Source organism: Babylonia areolata, chromosome 3 (genome assembly GCF_041734735.1).
Source record: "Babylonia areolata isolate BAREFJ2019XMU chromosome 3, ASM4173473v1, whole genome shotgun sequence".
NCBI lineage: Eukaryota > Metazoa > Mollusca > Gastropoda > Neogastropoda > Buccinidae > Babylonia > Babylonia areolata.
The window spans coordinates 60,641,262-60,653,624 of NC_134878.1; the positions used below are offsets into that span (position 1 = coordinate 60,641,262).

Here is a 12,363-nt window from a genome sequence, read left to right on the forward strand (position 1 = left end):
TTCAAGTCACGTACCCTCCACACACACACACACACACACACACACCTACTCACCGTCACCCCCTCCACTCAACCCCCTAGCTGAATCGGTTGCATAACCAGTGAGCATTGACTTCAAGTTGCCATCCACTTGTGTATGGAGAGAGTTACCACCCTTTATTGTTCCTAAACGTCACCAGCTTTTCAAACTCCCAGTTCTTTTCTGCTGTTGTTTTTTGTGTTGTTGTTGTTGTTGTTGTTTTTTCTTATATAATAGATATTCGTTTAACTACATTTATTCATTCATTTATTTATTTATTCATTTGTTTCTTTATTTCTTTTATGTATGTTCAGGTTGAGAAGATGCTGGAGAAGGTGGTGGGGGAGAGGATGAACAAGTTCCACTACTCTGCCCGCCTCTGCGCCAACATGTGCAAAGCGCTGGGGGACGACATCAAGGAGGCGGTGAAGGGCATGAACTTTGACCGCTACAAGATCGTCAGCAACGTGGTGATTGGTCAGAAGAAAGACCAGGCGGTCCTGATGTGTTCGCGCTGCGCGTGGGACGAGAAACTGGACAACTTCGCTTCCTACACGTTCCAGAACGAGCACGTCTTTTGCACGGCCACCGTGTTTGGGATCTACATGGAATGAGGGAGGGTGGGGGAGTGTTGCCGGGGAGGGGGTGGGGGTGGGGGGGGGGTGGGGGCAGGCGGGTAAAGGGGGGTGGGGGGGTGGGGTGGTTAAGAACCTTCCTGTCTTTGCATTACATTACATTAGTGTGTTTGTAATCATAATGATTATATTAAATATCTGTTCGTGCTTTTTTTTGTTGACTACCGTATGTTATCTATCTATCTATCTATCTATCTATCTGTCTGTCTATCACTTTCTAAAAACCAGCGTGTGTTTTTTTGTTGTTGTTTTTGCCCGGACACCGCCGTGTTTGGGATCTACATGGAATGACGGAGGAAGGTGGCAGAATGGTTAAGACGCTCAGCTGCCAATACAGAGAGTCCGTGAGGGTGTGGGTTCGAATCCCGCTCTCGCCCTTTCTCCTAAGTTTGACTGGAAAATCAAACTGAGCGTCTAGTCTTTCGGATGAGACGATAAACCGAGGTCCCGTGTGCAGCACGCACTTGGCGCACTGAAAAAGAACCCATGGCAACGAGAGTGTTGCCCTCTGGCGAAATTACGTAAAATGAAATCCACCTTTCATAGGTACACAAATATGTAAGCATGCACTCAAGGCCTGACTAAGCGCGTTGGGTTATGCTGCTGGTCAGGCATCTGCTCAACAGATGTGGTGTAGCGTGTATGGATTTGTCCGAACGCAGTGACGCCTCCTTGAGAAAGTGAAAGTGAAACTGAAACTGACGGAGGAGTTGGGATTAGGCGGTTGGAATAGGGCATCATTTTACGCTCAGCTTATATCACAGGTTGGCGTAAGCTTACATCTGGGCCAGCAGCAAAGTGAAAAGCTGTATAATCAATGCTTTCTCCATTGAAGTGGGAAGTCATTTACACAGCTTAGACTTTTGTGAAGGACTATGACTCAAACTAGGAGGCAAGATTGCGCTGACTCTTAGTGCTGCTGTCTTGGGGGACCAGTAGTTGGTCTTTGGGAACAATCCCGGCAACGCCGACTGTCTTGAAACCAGTCTTGGCCGAGGGACGGAGTGTGGATGTAACTCGGGCAAGACTGACACTCTCCACTATATTCAAATTCTAGCCAAAAAATAGTTGGGACAGCAGTTGCCTCCTCTGCTGTTCTGATGGTCATAGTCGGACACAAGTATTATACATTCATACATTGGGCATATCAGATGGTGTTTTGTTGTTGTTGTTGTTGTTGTTGTTGTTGTTTCAACCCTGCCTTTACATTTTTTTCTTTCTTTCTTTCTCTCTTTTTTTTTCTAAACATAATGTTATGTTTTCTTATGTATCTTGTCGTTGGAATCATTTCGACCGCAAAAAAAGAGCTCGTCATATGCAGAGTTCGCTTTTAATGCCTTTTTTTTTAATGTTGATTATGTTCATCGGTGTCTGGTTATTTGTTTCTGTAAATTTGTATCTGTCTATGTAAATATGTGTAGATCTACAAACGACATATATAACTGAAGAAGTGTATGAATTAATCATTTCCAACTGCGGTTTAGAGTGTATTAATATTTTGGCTTAGTATGACCTAGATAAGTTGCTTTTTGTGTATTCTGTTTGTTTGTTGTTGTTGGTTTTTTTTTTGTTTTGTTTTTTTGTTACAAGTTGTTGTTGGTTGTGGCAGTGGGGTGTGTGTGTGTGTGTGTGTGTGTGTGTGTGTGTGTGTGTGTGCGTGCATGCGTGCGTACGTGTGTGTGTGTGTGTGTGTGTGTGTGTGTGTGTGTGTGTGTGTGACAGAAAGGGGGGAGAATTATTAGACAGCAGCGATTGATAAGAATGCCTGGATTGTTTCCCTGGATAGCAAGTGTTTTTCATTGACGTGTGTGTGTGTGTGTGTGTGTGTGTGTGTGTGTGTGTGTGTGTGTGTGCGTATGTTCTAAAAATGTACATAGTTTTTTTTCGTTCATCACTTAAGTTCTCCAGTTCCGATTAAAAAATCTGTGTGGGGGTGAACCCGAACTGAAGTATGACTTGTGTGTGCCGAGACCTGCCAAGACACACAGACTGGACACACACACACACACACACACACACACACGTACACACACAGACGCACACACACACACACACACACACACACACACACACACAGACGTACACACACAGACGCACACACACACACACACACACACACACACACACACACACACACACACACACACACACACACACACACTTGTTCTTCTCCTTCTCCTTCATCAACTCTGTTAAAAGCATGATTAGGGCGCCACACAGAAGAACTGTTCACCAGGCTGCTCCAGGTCTGTTGGTTGCGCGTCAGTCAAAGCCTGGGTGTCTGTAAACAGCTTTCCTGTATATCAAGTTGTGCAGTGTTATCAATTCATTGTTGTTGTTTTTTTTTCCTCTCCGTATGTCTCTGTCTCTGTCTCTGCCTCTCTCTCTCTCTGTCTTTCTCAGTCTCACCCTCTCTCACTCTCTGTCTGCCTCTCTCTGTCTCTCTCTGTCTGTCTGTCTGTCTGTCTGTCTCTCTCTCTCTCTCTGTCTGTCTTTCTCAGTCTCACCCTCCCTCTCTCTCTGTCTGCCTCTCTCTGTCTCTGTCTGTCTGTCTGTCTGTCTGTCTCTCTCTCTCTCTCTCTCTCTCTCTCTCTCTGTTGCTCTCTCTCTCTCTCTCTCTCTCTCTCTCAGTATTTCTCTCATCTCTCCCTCCCTCTATCTATATATTTCTCTCTCTCTCTCTCTCTCTCACTGACAGACATGCACAAATGTCCTTACAATAAGACGACACAAACAGTTGTGTAATCATCACCACAGCAATGTCACAAGCGCACACACATTGAGGAAAGCCTCTCTCCCTCTTCTCAGAAGCACGCCACAGTCGGAACCGACTGAAATTGTAAGGGAAGCAACCCAGTAAAATGTAACATGTTGTCGCCAGAATCATAGATTATCTCCCTCGATCAAGTGGCTCCTGAATTTTTTCTCACTTCTGAACTTGTCAATCGTAAGGCTTTATTAGGCAAAGAAATCTGAACTGCCAGTGTTATCCGTATCGACTTTGATCTCTCTCTCTCGCGCGTGCGCGTGTGTGTGTGTGTATGTGTGTGTGTGTGTGTGTGTGTGTGTGTGTGTGTGTGTGTGTGTGTGTGTGTGTGTGTGTCTGTGTCTGTGTGTGTCTGTGTGTCTGTGGCTGTGTGTCTTCTTCTTCGTCTTCTTCTTCTTCTTTTTACATATTCACCAATCGCTCTTCACGCATTCTACTCAAACAACTTGGCCTCTCACCCACAATATTACCGCTGATATTAACTTTTTTTTTTTTTTTTACGCCAAAGACTCTATAGAGTGCTTCCTACTCGATGAAATACAGCAACAAATAAATAAATGAAAGCTTCGTCAAAACAGGTTTAATAAAGCCAAGGACTGGAGGCTTTGAAGAAGAACAGTGGTATTCACGTGAAAGATATTAGATTATGAGCAACGCAGCTAATATCCTTGTCTGAGAATGCTTAGGACTGAACTCGGTGTATGTATTGGATGTAAGTTGACAGTGTAAGACACGTTTGTATAACCGGCCTCCGCTTTCCTTCCAAAATTAGTTGAGGACGGGTGTCAACATTCAGACTAAATATAATTAACTGACATATTTTCAGGGGGGAAAAAGGGCTGTCACCATTACTACTTACAATACTGATAACATGGCCTCACTTTTATTGTTGGTTTATATTTGTGACTTACGACAAACGATCTATTACGCTAAGCGGCATTTTAGTTTAAATTGTATTTCATTTGCAAATGTCAGAATGTTGATACAATGAACTGGACAGGCAAAACAAGACAGTCTTGTATTAACTCTCTCCATACGAACGGCGAAAGAGACGACGTTAACAGCGTTTCACCCCAATTACCATCATCAAAATATTGCAAGCGGAAGGCTCTTACACTGAAGAGGTGAATGTTGACAAAGAATACCACAATTCTGACGACGGAAGCTAAAGGTTGGGTCATCAGACACCCACAGGACATCCGAGGGGTCTGTGTAGAGGAGAAGAGAGGACTGGCCGTACTGAGTGAGTTAAGTCATCCCATGAGAGATGCACTACAGATGTGACAGATGCCTCTGCACTGCAGCACGGATTATCAACAAGAGAAAAATAAGATCAGTACATGTCTTGCCTTGCCTTGCCTTGGTCCCTCAGCTCTGTGTGGAACCATCGAGGCGGCATCGCGATGCTGACTCTTTGTGCACCAGCCTTCTCCATTCTGAACAATCATGTGTGAGTGACTGTGTCTTTGCAAATGTCAGCCCTGTCCACTCTTCAATGTTGTCAGGCCATTTTTTTCCTTGTCTGAAGAACAATACAGCTGAGAATTAAAATATAAAATAAAAAATTTTTTTTAAACTGGCGGGGGGAGAGGGGAGGGGGGGGGGGAGGGGGGGGGGGGGGGAGGGGGGGAGAAAGAAAAGGAGGCAGGTATGTGGTGAAGTCCAGAAGACTGATCGTAAGTGCAACAAGAAATTAGGCTTTCAAAGTACACATGTGTTGATGGGACAGTATGATCGTCAGTCGTGTCCGACTATGACCATCAGAACAGCAGAGGAGACAACTACTGTCCTGACTAATCTGGGCTAGAATTCAATTATAGTGGAGAGTGTCTTGCCCAAGTTACATCCCCCACTCTCTCGGACAAGAGGGTTTTAGGACAGTCGGCGTTGGGATGATTCCTAAAAGGCCAACTAGCCAGCCAAAGCTGCAGCACTAAGAGCCAGTGCAATCTTGCCTCCTAATTTTCGAGTCATAGTCCACAAAAGACTAAGCTGTAAATGATTTCCCATTGCAATGAAGAAACCATTGATCATACAGCTCTCACACTGCTGTTGGCCCAACTGTAAACTTATGTCAATGTGTGATATAAGTGTTGGGCCAATTATGGGACAGTGTCAATGCAGTATCTGCCATTCAGTGTCTTCTTCAAACTCACGAGAACGTTCTGCTTTCCCTGTCAAAAAATCTGAAACTGTGAAGCTTGTAACTAATATGTGGAGGACATCATAGCTAAATATTCAGTGCAGTTCCTTGTTCAGCCTGCTTAACATCCCAACAGTCTTTTTTTTCTTTTGCATTCGTGGGCTGCAACTCCCACGTTCACTCGTATTATACGCGAGTGGGCTTTTACGTGTATGACCGTTTTTAACCCGCTATGTAGGCAGCCATACTCCGCTTTCGGGAGGTGTGCATGCTGGGTATGTTTCTCCTTTCCATAAACCACCGAATGCTGACATGGATTACAGGATCTTTAACGTGCGTATTTGATCTTCTGCTTGCGTACACACGAAGGGGGTTCAGGCACTGGCAGGTCTGCACATATGTTGACCTGGGAGATCGTAAAAATCTCCACCCTTTACCCACCAGGCGCCCTCACCGTGATTCGAACCCGGGACCCTCAGATTGAAAGTCCAACGCTTTAACCATTCGGCTATTGCGCCCGTCATCCCAACAGTCAATTTCTTCTTCTTCTTATCATCATCATCATTGTCATCATCATCATCATCATCATTATGTAGCACAGGATCTTGCACACGGACGCTTCCACCCAGTCATTCACAAGCATGTAGAGCTCTTTATCAAAGGGATGGAATACAAAACTTATAACTAGATGTAAACAGAAGGCCAGAGTAACTCTGTACCGGAAAGAGGGACGTGAGTTTATGTAAGTTTGTGCCTGCCTATGTGTGCGTATGTGTTAGGGTAGCTGTTAGATACACATGTATTGTTAAAATGTATGTATGCAGTGTGTGTGTGTGTGTGTGTGTGTGTGGAGTCACATTTTGGTGTGTATGTAACATAGATGTAATGTTTTATGTTAACAAAGCGTTTTTGTAAAGAACCTAGAGCAGATTTCTGGATAGTGTGCTATGTAAGTATCCATTATTATTATTATTATTACGATTTGAGGGCTATTTTTTAAAACAAAAACGTAAGTCAGAAGCCCAGACGTGAAGGAGGTGGGTGCAGAGATTTGACGAACTATTTGGTATGTATTCAGAAAATCATTCACTATTGTTTTCCACTTGCAGTTTTCGAAAGGTATCATTACTGCGCGCTTGATTTTTTTTTTTTTTTTTTTTATCAGACTCTTTGTTTCTATTTCATATTTGACACGATTAAAAATTTTGTGGTAAGCCTTAATGTTCCGTGCTTTGTTGCTAAACTGTGGAGTGATGGCCTAGAGGTAACGCGTCCGCTTAGGAAGCGAGAGAATCTGAGCGCGTTGGTTCGAATCACGGCTCAGCCGCCGATATTCCCTCCCCCCCCCCCCCCTCCACTAGACCTTCAGTGGTGGTCTGGACGCTAGTCATTCGGATGAGACGATAAAGCGAGGTCCCGTGGTCAGCATGCACTTAGCGCACGTAAAAGAACCCACGGCAACAAAAGGGTTCTTCCTGGCAAAATTGTGTAGAAAAATCCACTTCGATAGGAAAAACAAATAAAACTGCACGCAGGAAAAAATACAACAGTAACAACAAAAAATGAGTGGCGCTGTAGTGTAGCGACGCGCTCTCCCTGGGGAGAACAGCCCGACTTTCACACAGAGAAATCTGTTGTGATAAAAAAAAAATAATAATAATAATAAAATACGAAAAATAAAAAAGAAATACAAAATACAAAATTGCTTGGTTAAAGGGGGGTTGTAAGTTCTGGTATCAGTTAACTCTCTCCATACGAACGGCGAAAGAGACGACGTTAACAGCGTTTCACCCCCAATTACCACCATCAAAATAGTGCAAGCGGAACGCTCTTATACTGTGAAGAGGTGAATGTTGACAAAGAATACCACAATTCTGACGACAGAAGCTAAAGGTTGGGTCATTCAGACACCCACTGGACATCCGAGGGGTCTGTGTAGAGGAGAAGAGAGGACTGGCCGTACTGAGTGAGTTAAAAAAAAAAAAAAAAAGAAAACTACACTGGTATGGCCACGGCGAAACGAAATCCAGTGGCTTTGCTGGAACAATACTCCAAGGAACTGTTGAGGGAGGGAGACGGAGCGGAAGAGAGAAGATACAAAAAAAAACCCAAAAAAACACACACACACAAAAACACAACAAAACAAACAAACCGAAAACAACAGCACAAACGATGGATTGAAGGCATTGCAGAATGGACTGCAAAGCCATTTGCAGAAACCCAGGCTTTGACACTGACAGCTGAGAGACATGGGGGGAAACTGGTGTGCAGTTTGTATGTTTGTTTGTTGTCGTTGTTTTCTGTGCGGCGCCCCAATGAATCTTCACCGAGCTCAGAGAGAAGAAGTTTCAGTTTCAGTTTCAGTTTCAGTTTCAGTAACTCAAGGAGGCGTCACTGCGTTCGGACAAATCCATACGTATACGCTACACCACATCTGCCAAGCAGATGCCTGACCAGCAGCGTAACCCAACGCGCTTATTCTGGCCTTGCGAAAAAAAAAAAAAAAGAAAAAAAAAAAGGGTTGAATAAATAATAGATAAATACATTAAAAAAAATTACTACTACCACTACTAATAATATGTATAAGGCGCAAAACTATAAGCGTAAGAGAGAAGAAGAAGAAGAAGTGATGATGATAAGTGTAGTTACTGAACAGACGCTTTTTTTTTTTTTTTTTTTTTTTTTTTTTTTTTTAGTCTACTGCCTTTCAGCTGCTTTCAATGGCACCACTGGTTGGTTGTTGTTGGTTTTTTTTTTTCGTCACTTTCAATGGTCGACTGAGGTAACCTGGGTTGTTGGTTGAAAAGGTGACATGAATACCACGCGCTTCCAGTTACATTGTGTCAGTTTCTTGTAGCGATCCGTACAAAGAGCATGCTCAGCAATACACACACACACACACACAAACACAAACACACACACACATGTGTACACATAAAACACACACACACACACACACACACATGTGTACACATACACCACACACACACACACACACACACATACACATACACACACACACGTGTACACAACACACACACACACACACACACACACACACACACACACACACATACACACACACACGTGTACACAACACACACACACACACACACACACACACACATGTACACAAAACACACACACACACACACACACACACACACTCACACACACACACACACACACGTGTACACAACACACACACACACACACATTCACCACACACACACACACACACACACACACACATGTACACAAAACACACACACACACACACACACACACACACACACACACACACACACACACACGTGTGTACACACACACACACACACACACACACACACACACACACACACACACACACACAAAAGGACCTCCCAAGGCGATGGTGGTCCCGTGGTAACGGTCCTGTCCAGGAACCGAGCAAGTCCCGTAAGGACCAAAATTTTTGCTCCCCCACCCCCACCCCCACCACCACCACCCCTCCCTTCCCTCTGCTAGGTTGAGTGGTAGTCTGAGTGCTTGTCTAGAAGGTAACGCGTCCGCCTAGGAAGCGAGAGAATCTGAGCGCGCTGGTTCGAATCACGGCTCAGCCACCGATATTTTCTCCCCCTCCACTAGACCTTGAGTGGTGGTCTGGACGCTAGTCATTCGGATGAGACGAAAAACCGAGGTCCCGTGTGCAGCACGCACTTAGCGCACGTAAAAGAACCCACGGCAACAAAAAGGGTTGTTCCTGGCAAAATTGTGTAGAAAAATCCACGTCAATAGGAAAAACAAATAAAACTGCACGCAGGAAAAAATACCAAAAAAAAATGGGTGGCGCTGTAGTATAGCGACGCGCTGTCCCTGGGGAGAGCAGCCCGAATTTCACACAGAGAAATCTGTTGTGATAAAAAAAGAAATACAAAATACAAAATACGATACACAGTTTTTTCTCGTGTGCAGCATGCGCTTAGCGCACGTAAAAGACGTAAAACGTAAAAACACGTAAAAAAGACCTCACTCGGCAACCTAGGAAAAAAAAAACATCTGTAGAAAACCCAACTCTGATAGTAAGATACAACTGCTGTAAGATTTCTTCATATGGGTGGCTCTGCATTGTGGCGACACGTTCTTTTCTTAAATTTATTTCCAAACTACATTCACGTTAAAACTCTGTTGCATGGAGATCCTGTTCTCCAATATCATACAAATATATTCATATTTCAAACTGTCCACCAGTTTATCTCCGATTCAAATAGATTGTAGCTTAGAAAATATTGTGAAGAAAGGGTACAACATGATTCTATTCGTAAAGTATATGTTGAATTTATTTGACTGACCAAATATTCAAAGTGAATGGACTGGCCAATGATCTGTTAGAATTTCTCCTCTCCCCTCTGTTCCCCCTCCTCCACCACCTTACCTTCCATTCTTCTAAATTTTCTTCTTCTTCTTCGTGTTTTTCTTCTATTAGGCCAATTACTTTGGTGATAATAAATTTAATCTCATGTTAATATTGATATTAGCATTATTTTACTATATTATGTACTGTTTGTTTATTTGTTTTATTTCATTATTTCATTACTTACTGTTTATGAATGTTATTTGATACAAGTCATAATATGGTTCATCAGCCGTCATGATAAAATTGAAGTGCAACGTTGTGAGCACAGTATAAGCTTTAAGCTTGTTGATGCTTTTTGTTATTCATTGCATTGTAATCATGTGTATTGTTGAATAATTAAAGATTATTTAAATCAAAGCAGGCTGGAGGATCACAGAAATACTTAATTAAGAAATCGAAAACAACGCACAACTTTATCAAATATTTAATGCATAGAAAATACCGCATAACTTTATCAAATACTTCAAACATAGAAAATACCGCATAACTCTATATCAAATACTTAAGACATCGAAAATACCTCATAACTTTATCAGATACTTGAGACGTAGAAAATACCGCGCAACTTTATCAAATACTTGAGACGTAGAAAATACCGCGCAACTTTATCAAATACTTGAGACGTAGAAAATACCGCGCAACTTTATCAAATACTTGAGACGTAGAAAATACCGCGCAACTTTATCAAATACTTGAGACGTAGAAAATACCGCACCTGTTATCAAATACTTAGAAAATACCGCATAATTTTCTCAAATACTTGAGGCGTAGAAAATGCCGCATACCTTTATCAAATACTTAAGGCATAAAAAAAACACAGCATAACTTGATCAAATACTTCAGTAAAGAGAAATATCGTAAAACTTTTATCAAATATTGAGGCATAGAATACACCGCATAATTCTATCACACGTACACACGTACACACAGATACACAGACACAGACACACACACACACACACACACACACACACACACACACACACAGCGCACGAGCGCGCGCATGGCTATGTGGTGAGTCAGTTCATTCGTTCTTTCTTCGTTTCGTGTTCACGTGGGAACACCTTTTCCCAAACGGAAACATTGTTTGATGAACTTGAGTCTGAAAGACTTCAACTTGCTCCATAAAGCCTCTTCGCCAAGGAATACCCCGCCCCCCCCCCCCCCCCCCCCCCTCCCACCCAAGGAATACCCCCCTCCCCCCTCCCACCCTCACCCCCACGCCCACACCCCAAACTCACCCCCCTCCGCCCTCCCCCCACCCAGTCAATGGCGCAGTTAAGTCCCCAAAAATATTGCACCCACGCACACCCCACCATCCCCCCTCTCCTCTCCCTCTCCCTCTCCCGAATGCTTTCATCTGACACATGCATGGGGTAGGGGAGGGGGGCATAAAGTAATTTACCCGTGAACTGTTAACAACGGCAAGAGGAGTCGCTCGGTTTGACAGGCCCAGGAACAGAAAAAGCGACCTGTCAAAGCTGAGGAGCGGGGGTCAGAATGGAAATCCTTCCACTGGTGCTGCTGACACAGGGGGGTCAGCCCTGTGTTCCTCTTCTTCTCCCGCCAGGTCTAGGATCCCTCAGGTCTATATTCCCCCGGTCTGTATTCTCCCAGGTCTATCTGTCTGTCTATCTATCTATCGATATACACACACACATATATATATATATATACATATATAGATAGATAGATAGATGTATGCATGTATATGTATATATTATATGAATGTATGCATCTATTTATACATACATACATAGATAGATATGTATAGATATATGTATGTATGCCTTGGGTAATTTGGACCTTGGAAAACACAGACCTTCCAAACATTTTTTTTTTGGGGGGGAAGGGGGGAGGAGAGTTCGGGGATGGGGGGGGGGGGGGGGGGGGGCAGCATAGACCTGGGGGAAGTTAGACCGCCAGGTCTGGGGTAAACAATGACCTTGGGGAACATAGTCCTGAGGGAACAGAAACCTTCTAAACAATTTTTTTGGGGGGAACAAAGACCTCGGGGAACACAAACCTTCCAAACATTTTGTGTGTGGGGAGGGGGGGGGGACATGGACCCTGGGGGAACATAGACCTGGGGGAACATAGACCTGGGAGAAAACAGATTTGGGGGAACACAGACATGCTCCCTATGCACTTCTTTCGACACGTTGGGATTCGCAGAGGGGTGGGGAGGGTAGGGGGGGGAGAGAGTGCTTAGAGTGAAGTGGGTTGGCTGGAACACAGAAGTTAGTTCATTTCCATTTGCTCAGCACGAGACCTTTTGTTATTACCGTTCCTCAATGCCTCCCCCCCCCCCCGCGCCCCCCCCCCTCCCCCCGATTCCCTTTCTGTAAAAGGTTCCATTCTCCCAATACATGAAAGTCAAGGATTCCCCCCCCCCCCTCCCACT

The 12,363-nt window shown here is 43.9% G+C and overlaps 1 protein-coding gene across 1 annotated transcript in view; it reads left to right on the forward strand.

The window, feature by feature from the left end:
* The window catches only part of LOC143280398 (uncharacterized), an 18,026-nt gene extending 17,394 nt beyond the window's left edge, over window positions 1-632 (forward strand). The window contains exon 3 of the mRNA XM_076585032.1: window positions 333-632. Within this exon, the coding sequence (XP_076441147.1) occupies window positions 333-632 (300 nt within the window). The remainder of the gene's footprint in view (window positions 1-332) is intronic.
* The last annotated feature ends 11,731 nt before the right edge of the window (window positions 633-12,363 follow it).